Below are 19033 nucleotides of genomic sequence, written 5' to 3'. Positions count from 1 at the left end.
GTTATGTTGATGCCAATGTTGTCAAGACAGTGGGGATCCCTAGATGGAGGATTGGTGACAACCCAACCCAGTTTTAGCAGAGTTAAGTAAAAATCATCCAGTCCCACACTTATTGAAACCGCCTAACATGTCAGATACATTCTCCCTATCTTTTTTCTTTATAAGAATTTAGTTTGGAAAAACATGATCCCAGTCTAGGAACTAAAGTGAAGGTAAATTACCTTTTGTCATTTCCTGTAACAAATTTCAAATATATAGCTAAAAATAAAGAATCTGTAATGTTCTTTCACACCTTTTGCAAGCAGATCTTGGCAATAAATTGACTTTGAGTTTGTGGGAGTTTTTTATTGAATATTTTTATTGCCTATCATGAAGGTGTTAGGGTTTTTTTTGTTTGTTTGTTTTGGGAGGGGTTGGGGGTTTGGATTTGTTTGTTTGTTTGTTTGTTTGTTTGAGACAGGGTTTCTCTGGGTAACCCTGGCTGTCCTAGAACTTGATCTGTCTCAAACCCTGGTCTCAAACTCAGAATCAATCTGCCTCTGTATGTAATACCTCCTGGGTGCTGAGATTAAAGATGTGTACACCCCCACCCCCGTTGGGTTTTCTTTTTTTATTACTGCGGTTATTTATTGGGGGAATGTAGAGGTCAGAGGACAACTTTTAGGAGTTAGTTCTTTCCCTCCACCATGTGAATCCCTCAAACTGAATTCAGGTCTTGCCTAGTTCCTTTACCCACTAAGTCATCTTACCAGCCCTGTTTTTAATTTAATTTTATTGTTAAATTTGTTTTTCTGTGCTTGAATTTTTTTTTTTTTTAGTTTACTAGAATTTTGAGTAAAAGGCACAGTTTCTACATAACCCTTCATCTCCTGTCCTATGCCCCATAGTTTCCCTTTATTTCCCATTTCCACTCTCTGCGAAATGTGTTGTGGGTGTTCGAGTTTTAGCACAGCTATAATAATATGTATTTGTTGTTACTGTCATTTTACTGCTCCAAACACCACCACCACCACCATTACCACCACCACCATCACCACCATCCCCGCCATCCCCACCATCCCCACCCCGTGCTCTCCTTGTTCACCCATCCAACTCCAAACTGGCAAGCACTGGTTTTTTTTTTTTTTTTTTTTACTCTGTGGTGTATTTGGTGAGGTGTCCTGATCTTCGAGAGATTTGAGAGTTAGGGATTGGTTTGGTTTGGGTTGTTTTGTTTTGTTTTCTGGTTTGTTTATTAAGATAGGGTTGAGTTCTTTAGCCTGAGCTGACCTCAGACTCAGAGCAGTACCTGCCTCAGCCTCCCTCCCAAGTGTGATAAAGTTATCAATATGAGCTACTGTGCCGAGTGTGAGTGTGAGTGTGTGTGTGTGTGTGTGTGTGTGTGTGTGTGTGTGTGTGTGTGTGTTTTTAATTGGGTTTTTTTTTATTATTATTTTTTAGGTGGGAATTTTAAAGGAATTTTTAAGCAGTCTTTGTTTTGGGTTTTTTTTTTGTTTGTTTGTTTGTTTGTTTGTTTGTTGTTTTTAGTACCTGCCTGGTTTCAGGTTTTTGCAAAGATTTTTCTTCCATTCTGTTGCTAGTCTTTTCATTCTTTTAAGCAAGTTAGATTTCCTTTGTTAGTGCATTTTATGTTAATCATAGAAACTGTAAGGACTAGAAATGTAGAGAGAAGGGAGGATCCATATAAGCAGTCTAATCACTGGGGGTCATCCCTGGCAACATAGCTAGTTTAAAGCCATGAATAGGTAAATGTGATCACTTCTTTCCTTTGTTCTGGGATATGACTTAGCTTTTACTATTTCTCACCCCCACCCCCACCCCCCACCCCCAAACTAGGGACCGAACCAAGGGCCTTGCACTTGTTAGGCAAGCGCTCTACCGCTGAGCTAAATCCCCAACCCCAGCTTTTACTATTTTAATTTTGATATTTTACTGTTTGAATAGGGCTTGTATAAAATACTCTTTAAGTTTAATGTGATGTAAAAATATTATTAAAAGCATAGATATAAAATCACAAATGTGTACTACCCAGCAGCAGTCCACAACAGTGTAAGTTATCTAATAATTCAAAATAAATAGCTCTTGAAAACTAAGTTTACCAACATAAAAGTTTATGTAACATTCACACTTTGACTCCTTAAATGCCTAACCAATAGGTTATTACTTTCTGAACTTTAAAAGTCAACTGTTTAACCATTCTTGCTACATAATAAAGATCACTGTTAAGTTTCTTTAAAACTTGATAATATCAAGATAGTATCACACCAGTTTAACTTGTTAGAGATGTGGGGTGACACCATTACCAGGAATGTTGAATTGTTGGAAGGATTGTTCTTCTTGTATAGTCTTGCTTATAGAAACACTGTTTGTTTGTTTTTTTAACAAGTTACCCCCCTTTTTTTTAAAGACTTAAGTTTATTTTATTTATATCCACACCAGAAGAGGCATCGAATCCCATTATAGATGGTTGTGAGCCACCATGTAGTTGCTGGGAATTGAACGCAGGACCTCTGGAAGAGTAGTCAGTGCTCTTAAGCGCTGAGCCATCTCTCCAGCCCAGAAACACAGTTTTTAGGGGAATGGTTTGTTAGGCGTGTTCTTGTTGCTTTTATAGAATACTTGGAAAAAGCAACTTAAAGGAAGAAGCACTTGTTTGTCTCACAGTGTAAGGAATGCAGCCCACCATGATAGGGAAGCTGTGGCAGTAGCATGATCTCTGGGCTACTGTGGAGAACTTTGGGTATCTGGCTCACATCTCTTGACAGCTGACCAAGAAGTAAGACTTCAGCCTAACACTGAGGCCATGTCTCCAATGTTCCATAACCTCCCAAACCGGTGTTTCCAGTTGAAGACCAAGTACATGAGATATGGGGAGAAATCATAACAAATGCTAAAATAGCAGGGAAAATCTATTTACCTGTGGTTGTTTTAAACTGCAGGTTTGGGCTCCCAAATAATTAGGTGTCTGCTTGCTTTATTGGAGTGACCTGCTTGCTGTACAATTTCTTTTTTTACCTTGCTATTTTCATAGCAGTGTACACTATTTTGGTTTTTTTAATGCTATTAATGTGACAGAATCAAGTTTTATAAAAAACATTTGAGAGACAACTTGGTGGTTTTTAATGAAGAAGGAAGTGAAGGGACAAAAACTAGTGGGTTTTTTTTTCCTTATTAGAACACCATTTATAAATAAAAAACCACACACACAGGCCTGTGGAGAATCAAACCGAATGGGTACCAGAACTGAGAAGGGTGAGTAGTAGACATGGGCTCCAAACCTTAACCAAGAACCTGTCTGCAGTTGATGCCCACTAATAATAGAAAAATCACTCTTTTTCCATCGGAGTCTCACTGGGTCTATTAAACCCTAACTCAGGGCAGGCTTCATGCCCAGGAATAGTTGACCAACACAAATGAATTTGAAGTTATTATTTAGAGTTTTGGTCTCATTTTGCTCTGTGCTTATTTTGTGGGGGGGAGTATTGATCTTTTGCTTTCATTTTGATTTGCGGATTTTGGTGGGTGTTTCTTGGGGTTTTGTGGTTTTTGGTTGGTTGGTTGGGGTGTTTGTTGGGTTTTTTTGTTTGTTTGTTTGTTTTTTGTTTTTTAAGAGAGAGAAAAAGAACTTTTTAAGTTGGGTAAGTAGGAAGTGGTATACATTTAATGCAGGGCAGTGATGGCACAATTTATTCCCACCACTCAAGAGGCAGAGGTAGGCAAACCTGAGTTCAAGGATGGCCAGGGCTACATAGAGAAAACCTATCTCAAAAAATAAAATTAAAAACTAAGAAAAAAAATCACAAGCCACAAAATTCTGTATACCAAAGCCTCTTTTAAAAAGTTTTAAATTATATGTATGTGTGTGTTTATGGTTGGGCATTATACACTTGAGTGCCAGAATAAAACTTTGGAGCTGAAATTCAGACCGTTATGAGTTGCCAGATATGGATGCTGGAAACCAAACTTGTGTTCTCTGGAAGAGCAGCAAGTGCTCCTAACCACTGAGTCATCCCTCCAGCCCTTATATAGATCTTCCTGTGGCTTTTAAATGTAATTCTATTACACAGTGCCAATTTTAAAGCTAACATTTTATTTTCCTGTGGTAGGGGTGAAATCCATGGCACAGGACAACCTGTTGAAGATCTGGAACTTCATTTCGCGTTTAAATATTAGTTTAAAATATTGTGCACCTCAGTAGAATTTTTATTTTGTAATTAAAGTCGTTAATTTACCAGCCTGACAGCTTTCTTTCTATGAATTCAACTTTAACATGGATTAAGTAGTCATGTCTAACTTCTAGTGTGTATATTGCAATGTCAGAAGGTTGGAAATCCTGACATTTATGTGAAGGCTTAAAGTGAGAATTCACCCCTCTTCACATACTCTTGTCTGCAGTTACAGAGGTCAGGAATTGGAAGTGCTCGATGACTAAACATGACTTCCCCTTAAACTATTTTGCTTTTATATAATATGACTGTTCTCTGCGGCCAGCTCACAGTTGTCTTCTTGGGACACTAAACCATCCTCTTTGATATTCTTGACCTACCTTGGATTTCTCATATCTTGGGGATTTTTCCTGTTTGAGTTAAGCACTCTCTTAAGCAGTTCCTAGAAAGGAGAAGCATGGCAAGAAATTAGTGTAACAATGTATGTCCCTTTGTTCAGCCTTCACTCTGCCTGAGTAGAGCCTTCCAGGTTGAAGATCATCTCTCTTCAGTTTTCTGAAGGCATTGTTTTGGGGACTTCTTCTGTTGTCACTAGTGTTTTTGTGATAGCAAGAGCCATCAGATTCTTTTATTGTTTTGTTTTGTTTTGCCCCCTATTCCCATTCAGTTTTCTCTTTTCTTTTCTACTTCTTTCTGCTTATGGAATCTTCTTTTCTAGAAAAAACAATTAATGGTGTGTGTGGTGTGTGTGTGTGTGTAGTAGCATTTAAAGCAAACATTTAAAATAATTGTCCAAGAATTTGAACTACATTATAGACATTCATATATAAAAGTTAAACAAATAGAATAGTAAATTCCTATTTGATCAAATATATCAGAAACATAACTATATTATAACCTTATTATCTCCTGTAATTGTGCTGAATAAAATGACTAGGGAAACTGAATTGGCAGCTTCTAGAACATTTCTCCTAGGAAAACTAAAGGGTTAGGTTCCTACCCACCCTTGGACACATTTTAATCAACCAGTCAGGCTGACCTCTGTTATTTAGTACTTATTATTGACACATTCACATTGAACCCTTGGTCAAGCGCACTACATAATTCATGCCTGAGCAGGACTTTATTTGGACACATACAATCTTCATAAAGCACATCACAGCCTTCATAAACACAGGAGCACTAGCTAGAAACCACCACTTGAGAACTATGTTTCAGGGCCATTTTCAACAGTGAAATCATCAAGAAGAAGCACAAAACTATAAAAAACACAAAAAAGTATGCTTTTTTACATTGTGAGAGGCTTTCTTTAGGGAAAAATTTATGTCCAGTAACTGTATGTCCAGTGACTTAGAGAACTGTGAGTGAATGTAGATTTGTGGGCTGTAAATATGTTTTAGCAAGTAAATGAGTTCAGAAGAACAGAATTCATGAAGAGTAAGAACCTTTGCTCTTAATTCCTCTAGCTCCACAGGAAAAAGATATTTATAATCCCTTTAGTAGAACCATTGCAGATTTTGTGTGCGTTTATGTCAAGCAAATGTAAAGGCTCCTCTAGTGATAACCAGTAGCAATTTATATATATTACCATTGATTTTTACAACCTTAAGAAGTAGGCGTGACTTCCCGTTTAGAAGGAGAAATTAAGATGATTTCAAATGCATTCTCTTTCCTTTCATCCAACTCCCCTGCTTAAAATATTCACTCTTAAAGAAAACAAAACAAGTGCCCTAATTGTTGTCTTCATTGAGCAGTTCAATATTTCTTGTCTAATGAAAAGTAGAAGGATGAGCCAGACATAGTGACTTAGGCCTTCAACCCCAGCACAGGGAGGCAGAGGCAGCTACTTCTCTAAGTTTCAAGACAGCCTGATCTACATAGTAAGTTTCAGGATAGCCAGAACTATACAGTGAGACCATGTCTGCCCCCCCCCCCCAAAAAAAACCAGACATTCATACAATAAAATCTCATTTCTTCTTTTTTTTTTTTTTTTTTTTTTTGTTCTTTTTTTTCGGAGCTGGGGACCGAACCCAGGGCCTTGCGCTTCCTAGGTAAGCGCTCTACCACTGAGCTAAATCCCCAGCCCCTAAAATCTCATTTCTACAGGAAATGAGATCCTGTAATTAGCTTACCCAGAGTCACACATTTACAAGGTTAGTATCTAAGCTGCTTTTCATTTAGAATTACTCTTTTTTCTCTACCTAAGTTTTATGTAGCCCTCTATGTTCAAAGGATTATGTTGACAGATGTTGACAGTGTTAATGGCAGAGCTTAGCCGAAGTCTGTTGTACATTCAGAACTGATCAGGATCATTACATCAGTCCTGGAGTGAACCCCTAAAGGGAGGGTTTGTAGTAGGACACAAGGTCTTTTCCAGAAACATATAAGAGTCTGTCCCCTAGAAGAATTTCCTTCTTGGCAACATCTGTCTAATGACACTACAAAATAAAGAACCAGTGTTTTCCAACCTTCTAACGTTTTGTAGAAAGCCGGAAAACCAAATTTCATTCAACGGCTTTGTCAAACTTTAAAGCTACACCTTGAGGCCAAAATGAGAAACATCTCTGTCATTTCAGGCTGTTTATGTGAGACCTCTATTTGCAAATACATCTAAATGCTGCGACTTGTAGGTCTCTGTACTGTTTGTCACTATGACAGGGAACCTAAGCCAGCTTCTAGTGACAGAGTAAGTGAATGCTGTGGGTTAAATTTATAATCAAGAAGAGCATTAAATATTCAATTAGTCTGTTTATTTCATAAAATAATTTGTTAACATGTTTTGGCTATAAATTACCCACAATTCAAAGATCATGTATGTTTATTATGTAAGATTCATTCATATTTTGAGTTAGTAGGTATTTTGCAGACTCACCCGGTGACACGCTATCCTTATCTAATACACACAGCCCTCTGCGGAGCAGTATCAGTTGCTGAAGTGTGCATTTTATCTTGCTTTAAGTCAGTAGATGTTACATAGCACCTGCAGCCAAAAAATGTTAACTACTCAATACTCTTAAAAGTAGGATGTCCCCAAAACACATCCAGAAACCTTGACTTAGTTATTTGCTAAGTGGATAGCAGGCCTAGTTCCAGGGCATGAGTTGATGTAAATAGTCTCCAGTGTAGCTGCAGGGTTTTTTTGTTTGTTTGTTTGTTTGTTTGTTTGTTTGTTTGGTTTGGTTTGGTTTGGTTTTTTTGTTTTGTTTTTGTTTTTTTTGGGGGGGGGGTCTTTTTTTGTATCCAGGGACCGAACCCAGGGCCTTGCGCTTGCTAGGCAAGCGCTCTACCACTGAGCTAAATCCCCAGCCCCAAGCTGCAGGGTTTTGATGAACATCTCTCTAGTTAACATCAGAGAAAAATGGACAGATTAAGACCTGGAAAATTGGGAAGAGCTGTGTCATTTATCTGTACTTCAAAAAGCTGCACAAATGATCAACAGCTTAGTAGATATAAAGTAGACATTCCTGGGTATCCTGCACTCAGAGTAGGGAGCAAAATATTTGTCCATACTGCTATTAATGGGAATTTGATTTTCCATTTGGAACCACTTCCATGTAAGTTTAGCTTTAATAGACAACTACCAGGTTCTGACGTTTGAGTCAGCTCAGAATTGACTAGCAGTGTCAATCTATTTGAACTACAGCCCAACAGTGGTCTTGGCTCTTCCATTTTAGCCATTCTAAAGAATATCTTTTTGATTTGAACTAAATCCTGGAGATGCCAGAGATTTTTAAAGAATTTATTTGCACATAAAAATATTCAGAGAGCTGGGTGATTTTTTTTTTTCCCCTACTGAATCCAGCATAATAAGCCTCTCTAAATAATTTAGGAGAGACTGACTAGTAAATATGTAAATAAACCTTATAAATAGAAGACTTTAAATGGATTTTTGTTTTTCTTTTTTCTAAATCATTTAAACCACCAATATTGGGCTAGAGAGATGACTCAGTGGTTAAGAGCACTGACTGCTCGTCCAGAGAACCCAGGTTCAATTCCCAGCACCCACATGGCAGCTCACAGCTGTCTATAACTCCAGTTCCAAGGGACCTGATACAATCACAAAGACATATATGCAAACAAAATATCAATGCACATAAAATAAAATAAACAAATTATTAAACTACCAATATTTGCCAGGCTTGGTGATACATGTCTTTAATCTCAATAGTTGAGAGGCCAAGACAGCCTGAGTTCTAAGCCAGCCAGGCCCACACAAAACAAAACCACCAATATAAGGACAAAATAGAAACTAATTACAAGTACAATTTTTCATTAGCTTCTGGAATAGACTCTTTGTCTTTTCTTTCTTTATAAATTCTGATTGCTATTGATAAATTATTGCCACCAGGTGTGATGGTATATGCTTGTAATCCCATGACTTTGGAAGCAGATGCAGGAGGATTGCTGTAAGTTTCAAGCTAGCCAAATTAAATAAAACTTCAAGTTATAAGGCAAATCTTTGTTCTTTTTTTCGGAGCTGGGGACCGAACCCAGGGCCTTGCGCTTCCTAGGTAAGCGCTCTACCACTGAGCTAAATCCCCAGCCCCACAAATCTTTTTTTTTTTTAATTCAAGTTATAAACAAAGTTTAGTGGTTCATTCCTATAATTTCAGCACCAGACAGCACCAGTGACGGAGACAAGTTTGAGGCCAGCCTGGTCTGCGTATTGAGTTCCATAGAAGTTTCTGTTTTCTCTCTTTTTTTACAAAACAAAAAACAAGGTCCCCCATGATGGCTCAGCAGGTAGAGGTCTTATTACCAAGCCTGACCTGACAACCGGAGTTTAATAACTGGATCCCATATTGTGGAAAAAGAGGCCTGCAAATTGTTGTTCACACTCTAGCCATAGCAAGTTCTCCCCCCCACATACACACACACACACACACACAAATTTTAAAAGATGAACCTTTAAAATTTCTCAAGATTTAGAAATTTCAAATCTCCCAAAATCTTACTTCTCAGTGGTAACTAACTTCATATTCATCCATATTTTCTGTGTGTGTGCACCTGTGCACACAAGCACAAATGCCATAGTGGGTGTGTTGATGTCAGAGGACATCTTTGTGGAATCCTTTCTCTTCTCCTGGAATCTGGGCTTTTCCTGTGAGTTTAATAGTAATGAATGCTTAGCCATCCTAGAGTGAAAGCTTTATTATAATGTATGTCAGCAATATCTTACATGGCAAACACCTTTACCTGCCATCTTGGTGGCCCATCATGTGTTCTTTTAATCTATCAATAATAATTGCCACCCAGTTTTTAAGAGTTCTTTAGTTATTATCTGTGATGGTTGGATACTCATTATTAACAGTAATATCCCCTCTTTTTTTTTTTTTCTCGGAGCTGGGGACCAAACCCAGGGCCTTGCACTTGCTAGGCAAGCGCTCTACCACTGAGCTAAATCCCCAACCCCAACATCCCCTCTTCATTCTTTTTCTAAGTATACCCTTGTATATCAAATTGCCCTTTTATGTTCTTGGTCTTCACCGTAACCCATTTTCTGGCAAAAGTTCAGTGTCATCTCTTCTAATATACATACCTAACCTAATACTGATGTTTTTCTGTATGCAGATGTTGGTAAGGAGGATCTAAATGGGTTGGGCCTAATTTTTTTTAACAGTTCTTTTTTATACTTGAAACATCCTAACTATGAAAGTTCATCCACTAAGTTAGTAAGTCCTCTCTGGTTTTCGTTGGGTAATTGGTTGGTTGGTTGGTTGGTTGGTTGGTTGGTTTTCCCATTGGGACTTGTGTCCTACGCCTTCATTTTGTAATATCATGGTGGCTTCTGTCACTTCACAGAATCAGATAGCAAATGGAGGACACACTCCATCTGATCTCTGGGCTATGCTTACTTCCATTTTACTGCTTGTATTTAATTAATGGGAAGTCTTGGGCCCTTCCAAAAAAAGCAAGTATCCTAATCTGTGTAGAAATCTCCCAAGGAAATATTTTAAGCAGTGGGGCTAATTTGAATATAAGGCAATTTGGAAACCAATAGTATACAAACTAAGGTAGATTCCAAACTAATTCCTGCTTTATGAGGTAATGTGGTATCCAATGTACAAACAAAATTATTTTCCTTATTTAGAACCAATTCTTGAGCTAAATCATCATATTGTGAAGTCTGTGGTCTCAACAATAGTTCTTATGTTGGAGTGTGAATAATTGAGCTCTATTTTATATTTCCAAGTTGAGTATGTTATAATATTGCTGGTAAGTAATACATGGTAAGCCAGACGTTGTGACGCATGCCTGTCATACTAGCTTCCATAGGTTTAAAAGTAGCAAGTTTGAGATAAGCCCATGGCAGAACCATGTCACAATGAAATACATATTAAAGGTAATTTATGTTAGTTTACATTTATGTATACAAGAATGGGGAGAGCTTGTTTTGTTTTTGTTTTAGCATCATTGTGGCTACTGGCAAAATCAGTCTGGTTCTAACCTTGGTGGTTAGTGGTCTGAGTTTCTTGTAATAAAGCAATACTTTGCTAGTTTGAAGATCACCTTCCAGTTTGTAAATGTGCTTTTGTTTTAGTGGTGCCAGGTAGAAGTTGCTTTGTGAACTATAGGCATGACAATCTTAGGAACAGAAAGTACACTTTAGCTCTCGTGTTCTCTCTCTCTCTCTCTCTCTCTCTCTCTCTCTCTCTCTCTCTCTCTCTGTGTGTGTGTGTGTGTGTGTGTGTGTGTGTGTGTGTGTGTGTGTGTGTGTGTGTGTGTGTGACATAAGGTCAGGCTGTGTAAGGTCGGGTTTATTTTGTTGTTCTGAAACAATCCTGTTTCCTGAGCTGAGAACACATTACCAGTCTTACTCATCAGTATGTTTTGTCTGCAAAACTAGCAATCAAAACAGCAACTAAAGCCCTACCATGACCTGTATGTATATAGGTTTTGGTAATAGGGATGCTAGAACGAACTGCTTTGTTGAAATAAACATGAAGAGTTATTGTGGGGAAGCTACTAGAACTGATTGATCAGACCTTAAGGAGCATCATTATACTGTAAGCAGCAACAGGTTTATTTAAAGGGTGTCTGTTCAGGGTGTTGAAAACCTCAGTGTACATACTTGAAGCTTAGGCAGTTAATGCGATTACCTAATATCAAATTTAAATCCAAGCTTTCCTGTTCAGCTATGTGTCTTCTTGATGTTGTCCCTGTTGCCTGTTTTAGGTAATTTGTTCCTTTAATTGTAAGGGAGTCAGTCATTTTACATGAGGAAATTGAAGTCTGATGTTGAAACAAAACCTTGTGAAGGAGAATTAATTCTTCATTCAAAAATGTAGGGATTTAGCAAGTCTGGAGGCACGCCCCTTTAATCCAACACTGGCAAGCAGAGGCAGATGGGTCTCTGTAAATTCAAGGCCAGCATGGTCTGCTTAGGGAGTTCCTTGGTAAGTTTTTTGTGAGATATATACAGTTAGATTTCTACTCTATATCCATGTTTGTAAGCCGTGTGGAGTGGGTGAATGAGGTAGTTCTCACAGAACTTCAGACTTGAAATCTGGTTTCACCGCCACAGATTTCTCTGCTCAGAAGCTGAGGCTGTTGAGAAGTAGCTGGAAGTCAGGAAAAACAAGTGAGTCTTACTGTAGTCCCAAGACAGTTTTGCTTATTCTTTTTTGAGAGTAAAAGATGGTGTTTTTTATGTTTTGAGGGTTTTTCCAGAGTGACACCTGGTACCTGTCTTTGTTGCCTTTTGTTTAATGGTGGGAATTTATTAATCATATTGAATAAAATAGGAATTCTGCCCTAAGTGCTTGCCTGCCTTCTAGAAGTCATGACTGAAAGTCACTTCATTAAAAGCTTTAGACCTGTAATATATACCAAGCGATTTCCACAGCTTGTTCCATTGTTACTATCCTGTCAGAATGATCACTTCTTTTTTTTTTTTTTTTTTTTTTTTTAGAATGATCACTTCTAATAACAAGATCCCCAAAACTACTGAACCCAAGCCTTGCTTACTACTATTGAAAGTTCTTAAAGTCCAAACCATTCCTTAAAGACTAACATGTGCAGATTAAGTGTAGATTTAACTAGTTCATTATGCCTTTGCCTTGAACACATGTTGACTGGAAGTAGATTTGTTTGCATCCCTTTGGGGTTGTAACCAAAGCACACACCCATACTCTTCCTGCCTTTCTGGAACAGGTTCAAGATTTGAAGAGACGGGTTTGTTTGGGGGCGTTTCCCTTGTCTTATCTCCAAGTAAGCAGATGCTAGGGTTGAATTTATTTTGACCTCACTTTAAATGTGGAACTGAAGCAAGAATTTAAACACATCAGAAGAGTGTGCTGCACTTGAGACATGCGGGACTCAGGGAGAAAGGTGTGTACTATATTCTCCAATGTTCTCTAGAAGCTTTACAGAGGTAATGTCTTTCTTTATCCATATTGGTGGCTGCAAGCTAGCAATTGTTACCCAAAAGGAAAATATTTAAGACCGAGTAAAGATCTGTGTTACATTTTAAGTTGTGTTTTATGTGCTTGGTTTTAGCAGCATTTTCCCTAGTGGTGCTTTTATAATTAGCAACAAAATAAGTTTTGAATTTTTGTTGGAATTTTTTTTTGGAAGAATTTAGGAAGTAGTTATTTGCAAGAGAAAGTATACCATTTGTGTTTATTTCCCAAGACAAAGACTCAAAACTGAATAGATATTTTAAGTATTCTATCCTTTTGTTTTCTGCTTCAAATAAAAAAAAATGCATATGGTTACTAAGGAAAGGCTACTCAGCCTCTGGTAAGTGTCAGTTCTTGCTTCACTGCACATGGTTATCTTTGTCCAGGAATTTCAAGTTAAAGTACATTACATAGGTAGTTGCCTAGACTGACAGTTTTCTTACTGATCTTTTCCAGAGCCTGGCCCAACTAGAGAATCTGTGCAAACAGTTGTATGAAACAACAGATACAACCACTCGACTGCAGGCAGAGAAAGCCTTGGTTGAATTCACCAACAGCCCTGATTGCCTGAGCAAGTGCCAGCTGCTCCTTGAGAGAGGAAGTGTACGTAAGAGTTAACAAGTCCTAAAGGGTAGCAGAATTAAGGAAAATGCTCTGCTTCTAACTTTAGGGACAGACTGCAATAGTCATTGCTCTGAATCTTCAGGTATCTGTATCCACTTTACTCTTGAACAGTATCATACCAGCCAGGTTAATGATGACCTCATCAGTAAGCTCTCTACACATATATTTCTGTTCTGCACCAGTTACCTGGGATGCATTCTCTATTTTTATGCTTCAGTGTCACCTCCTGTCCTTTGTAGGGTATAAGGGGGTATATATAAGTCCTTGTTTTATAAACTTGATTGTCTCCTATCATTTTTTTCTCCTCAGATCTGCTTACTGCTTACTTAACAAATGTAAGGAAACATGACCATGACAGTGAAAATTAAAGAAAATTAAAGTGTTTTGTTAGTATTTCAAGACAGAGTTTCACATAGTTCAGGGTTGTCTCAAATTTACTATGTATCTCAGGATGACCTTGAACTCCTGATGCCTCCTATGCAAAGATTTAGTGTGACTGAGGCTGAGGAGATAGATCAGTGGTTAAGAGCACAAACTATACTTGTAAAAAGCCCAGAGCTTGGTTCCCAGCACCCATGTCTGGTAGCTTGCAGACATCTGTAACTCCAGCTTCACTGGAGATCAGCACCTCCTTTAGACAATGAAATAACATACACTTAAATTTAGTCCTCTTTTTTATTTTTCCCCCCAAGATAGGGTTTCTCTATATAACCCTGGCCATCCTGAAACTCACTTTGTAGACTAGGCTAGCCTTGAACTGAGAGACTTACCTGCTTCTGCCAAGTACTGGGATTAAAGGCATACGACATTGGTCTTGTTTTTCTTAATGCCCATCTTTCTTTCTTTTAAAATGTGTTTATTTTATTAACATGAGTACACTGTAGCTGTCTTTACACACACCAGAAAGGGCATCAGATTCCATTTTAGATGACTGTGAGCCATTGTGTGGTGGCTGAGAACTGAACTCGGGACCTCTGGAAGAGCAGTCAGTGCTCTTAACCACTGAGCCATCTCTCCAGCCCCCAAACAACTTTCTAGACATGCCTACCATTATTATCTTTTTCACAGATAAAAAGAAAGAAACTAAGAAAAGGTACAAATATTAGCTATAATTACTGTGAGCCTGGTAGAGTTGGAAATAGATGTGATGTTGCAGTTTTAATTTTCAGAAGCCAGGGGTAGTGAGTAGCTGATGCCTGTAATCACAGCAATCTCCATGAGTTTAAGGCCAGCCTTGGTTATAAAGTTAGACCCTATCTCTAAACACCACCAAAGTAATAATAATTTATTTTCTAAAGAACATCATTTGGGTCAAAGGAATATAAAAAATGTAAAAGGGCTAATTTGTTAAGAATAGAATTCTAGGGGTTGGGGATTTAGCTCAGTGGTAGAGCGCTTGCCTAGGAAGCGCAAGGCCCTGGGTTCGGTCCCCAGCTCTGAAAAAAGAACCAAAAAAAAAAAAAAAAAGAATAGAATTCTAATTGATTACTGTTTAGCATTATCCAAATGTTTATATAATAATTATAGATGTTAAAATCATTCTTTTGAAGTTCAGGGATCTAGTTCTTTTTTAAGAGTATTTCAAGATTACAAAGTCATGCCAGAATACTGGTCTGACTGAGGTCTGCACATAGCATTTGTGCATTTTCTTTAATGACCGTCTGTGAACTAGTACAGAACATGTGTCTTGGGAGATGTGCAACCAGCTCTTTCCTTTCACACCTGGCTCCCAGAGCCCCTTGTACTCTCAACTGTTAGCTCTAGTTCCTCAGTGACAATTAAGGTCGAGGAAAGCAGAATCAGTGCAGTATTGTAAAACAGTTGTGGTGGGTTCCTCATACGTAATCTCTCCAGACTTCTCAGTGGCTTGGCAAGTTTTAAAGTCATGAATAAAGACTTTGCAGCTTATATTTTTACAGTAAACCGTGCACATGTATGAGTATAAATCATATCCAAGCCACTTTTGAACCTTTTTTTCTGTTGTATTAGTCATTTTGTTTTGTTTTCAAGATAGTCTTGATGTATGTAGCATTAGCTAGCCTTGAACTCACAGCTGCCCTCCTGCCTCTACTACTGAGTGCTTACAGGGCTGCACCACAAACATTTTTTTTTTTTTTTTTTTTTTTTTTTTTTTTTTTTTTTAGTCTTAAAAGTCTTTTCTGCCTGGTGGTGTTATATAAAAAATACTAGCATGAACGGATGGATGTCTTAAGACTTAGTTTCATGGACAATTATCCAGGACCTGTAGTTAATTTGTTTTAGTTCTGAATCTGTTCCTGTTGCATGATGTAACATGTAAGATCACCACATATGATCCCTCCTGGTATGTTATGACCAGTTGGAATATTTTAGTGACCTGTAAGTCCAAAATGTATTAAAAGCTCCACTTGAGAATAAGATAATATTCCATTGTTAGGACATCATTTTTCTTAGAAACAGTTGATCTGAAGTTACTGTAAAACCATAATACACACTTCCCAGAGCTGTGCTGATGGACAGATACAACGTGAAGATGAGCTATGCAGCACAATAGGCTATTCTGTCTAATGTTTCCATTCCCTTTTTATTCTTATGCTATACTGTAGAAATGTCACAGGATGAAACTTTATGAAATAAACAAAAACCATATAGTGGGTTCACCCAACACAGTGTTCAGTGCCTTCACTCTTTTCTTTTCCACAGTCGTCCTACTCCCAGTTGCTAGCAGCTACATGCCTTACCAAGCTTGTGTCACGAACAAACAACCCCCTACCATTGGAGCAGCGGATAGATATCCGTAAGTATAGAAGAGTGTAGTATAATTAAAGATATCTAAGATTCAGGGTTGGTTTTTTTTTTGTTTTTTTGTTTTTTTTTTTTTTCTCTCTCTCTCTCTAAGGTTGGGTCCAGTACAATTAGTTCAGATGATTCCTAAGGCATCCCTTTGGTTGCTAACACATTTCTTAAATCACTTTTTTGTTTTATTCATTTTTCAGATAGGGCCTCCCTATGTAGCTCAGGCTAGCCTCAAGCTCACATTCCTCTTGTCTCACCTCACACCCGCTGAGCATGCACAACCACACCCAGCCTGTCATTTTTTTATTGTCACTGATACCTCAGGGGAGAAAACATTTAGGGCTTCTTTGGTTTTTGCATAAACAGCATTATTTATCATGTGGAAGTACAGTTAAGGCTTTAGATTTGTCATTATGATATAAAATTCTAAATTCAAAAGCCTATATAATAACTTTTTCTGAAAAGAAAATCATGATTTTAAATATCTCCATCTTGTCTATAAATGTCAGCACTCTCAGACTTTGATAACACTTTTTAAAAGGTCCTTAACAACTCTAAATCATTCTTGGTGACCTTGATAACCCTTGCCCAAAACTGAGGTCAGCTGAGCATTGCAGTAGCCTGAATTTGGAGACTGAAACTTGGCCCAGTGGTGCTAAGTCAGGCACAGAACCCTGGATTCAGTCCCCAGAATCATGAAAATCATCACCATCTTAAATCTGAAGCTCCCTTTTTTTCAGTAGCATAAAAAAATAAAAGATAAAAATAAAATAAAAAATAAAATTAATAATCTTAATTTGACATTTCTGGCTATTTAATGCATCTTGAACATTGGCCCTCCATGTCAAGCCTCCTCATCCTGTGCTGTTTGATTTCACAGGGAACTATGTGCTCAACTACCTTGCCACTCGGCCGAAATTGGCGACTTTTGTGACACAAGCACTCATCCAGCTATATGCCAGGATCACAAAGCTGGGCTGGTTTGACTGCCAGAAGGACGACTATGTCTTCAGAAATGCAATCACAGACGTCACGAGGTTCTTACAGGTATATTGTCCATAGATGTCAGTGTGTGTCTGTGCGTGCACACTTGTGTGCCAGGATAAAAATGGGGAAAGCAACAGAAATAGACTGAAAAGATTATCTACTTTTTAAAATTACATAAAATGTCATTATCTGAAATACTCTTCACCATCTTTTTTTTAACCCACATGATCATTTTTGCATATTAGCATAAATAAATCCTATCTGTTCAGAAGATTACTACATACTGTACCAAATTAAAATGCAATAAATTAATTAACTGGTGTCTGTAAATGAACATTTGATTTGCTTCAGGTGGGAGCTATCAAATATTCGGTAATTATGAAGCACACTTTGGTATCTATCAGGTGAACTAACCCTTGAAGATAATCTGTTGGAAGGGTAAAAAAGTATTCTGGCTTTCAAAGATACTTACAAATTATCTTCAAAACTTCAGTTTTTAAGTTTTTCCTGAACCTCAGCTCTAGAAGCTAAGCAGTTTTGTTTTTAGGTAAAAATATTTAATAGCATCATTTGGATTATGAATAAGGCTGATTAAATTTTTATGTGTTCTTTGTTGCTTTATTCTTCTGTGAACTTCCTGTCCAATGTACGTGAGTGTTTTACCTACATGTACATCTATGAACCTGGTGCCTGCTTGGTATTCCTTGGGAGTGGAGTTACAAACGATTGTGAACCTCCATGTGGGTTCTAGGACTTGAACCCAGGTCCTCTGGGAAACTGCAGAGCTGTCTCTCCAGCCCCCATCCTTAACTTTTTATTAATTGTTGTAAACAGTCTCTTTTAAAACTTTGTTATTTATCATTGGCCTTACAGAGGTATGTTTTACAGCTCTCTTTTAATAATGTTTATGCTGGGGTACTTTAGTGAACTTCCAAATTTTATAAGGTCAAATGCAGCCGTCTTTTTTTTCTATAGAAGGTGGTCTCTGTGTTCTACAAGACAACAGGTTGAAGCTAATTCTAATTGCTTGCTGCCTTCTCTAGGCAGTTTTCTTGGTAACAAGGAATCCAGTAGTGTGAGTACATTCCAAAGCCAAGCCATACCAACTGTCTCCTGTGTGTTTGCTTACCAGGACAGTGTTGAATACTGCATCATTGGCGTCACAATTTTATCTCAGCTCACCAATGAAATTAATCAAGTAAGTGCTACAGCCTTCTTTATTGAAGTAAGTGACACATTTTTTTCTTAGTATTGGTTCTTTCTGCTGTGTGTGGGGTGATCTTTTTTGGCAGTTGTGTGCTTTTGCGGTAAGTGATTAATGCCTTCTTGAAACAAAATAGATCCATTCGGTTTTCCTCTGTAAAGGCAACCCACATTGTTCTTTTTATCCTGACCCACCAGAGATTCTGATCTCTGAAATTACCAATATAATTTACTCTCCCATACAAGCTTTCCTTATTAGTATCAGTGTTCTTTGTAGAAGTAAAAATGATGATCCTCTGTCAAAACCATACCAGAATGTGGGAGGATCTGCTAAAACTTAAAAGTCAGACCCCAGTCTTAGGGTTTGGTGAGTTGGTAAAGTGCTTAGAGAACATGCACCAGACCCTGGTCTTTATTAGACCCACTCTAGGCATAATTGTGTGCTTCTCTAAATCCCCGCAAATGGCAGGTATAGACAGAACGGTCAAGAGTTCAAGGATAGCCTGGACTAGAGATGCTGTCTCAAAAACAAACAAACAAAAAAAGATAAAGTACAATTGTGTTCTACTGAAGGTCTTGCTGGCAATCTTTTCCCAGTGAATAAAATGTTCCTTTACCAGTCATTCTTTCAAGTAGTCACTGATCTCACCAAATATTACAGAGGAAACACCAGTGGCTGTTTTTCTCCTCCTCTTTCCTTTTTCTTTTTGCTTTGGCTTTATCGATTTGTTGTTTACTTCTGTATTTAGCTAGAATTTTATGATTATTGAACAGGCTAATATTGATATTGGATGTAACATCTCACACTTAAGTTGCCAGCATATTGATTACATTGGCATTACTGTTGCTATTGCTAATAAGTATGCAGCTGTTTTA

General features: G+C 37.8%; 1 protein-coding gene across 3 annotated transcripts in view; it reads left to right on the top strand.

The window, feature by feature from the left end:
• The window catches only part of Xpo7 (exportin 7), an 85987-nt gene that overhangs the window by 32245 nt on the left and 34709 nt on the right, over window positions 1–19033 (top strand). The window contains exons 1-5 of one of the 3 annotated variants that reach the window (XR_010057840.1): window positions 12421–12540; window positions 13025–13171; window positions 15875–15968; window positions 16848–17014; window positions 18087–18179. Coding sequence is in view for 2 of the 3 variants with exons in the window: in XM_063274433.1 (XP_063130503.1) it covers window positions 12517–12540; window positions 13025–13171; window positions 15875–15968; window positions 16848–17014; window positions 18087–18179 (525 nt within the window). In the remaining variant the exon portion in view is untranslated. Of the gene's footprint in view, window positions 1–12420; window positions 12541–13024; window positions 13172–15874; window positions 15969–16847; window positions 17015–18086; window positions 18180–19033 lie in introns of those variants that run through there. The other 2 variants (XM_063274433.1, NM_001108386.2) reach the window with 2 other exon arrangements.

This window comes from Rattus norvegicus, chromosome 15 (assembly GCF_036323735.1).
Source record: "Rattus norvegicus strain BN/NHsdMcwi chromosome 15, GRCr8, whole genome shotgun sequence".
Taxonomy (NCBI): domain Eukaryota; kingdom Metazoa; phylum Chordata; class Mammalia; order Rodentia; family Muridae; genus Rattus; species Rattus norvegicus.
The sequence above is the reverse complement of the archived record's forward strand: the minus strand, read 5'-3'. Positions and strand labels throughout refer to the sequence as shown.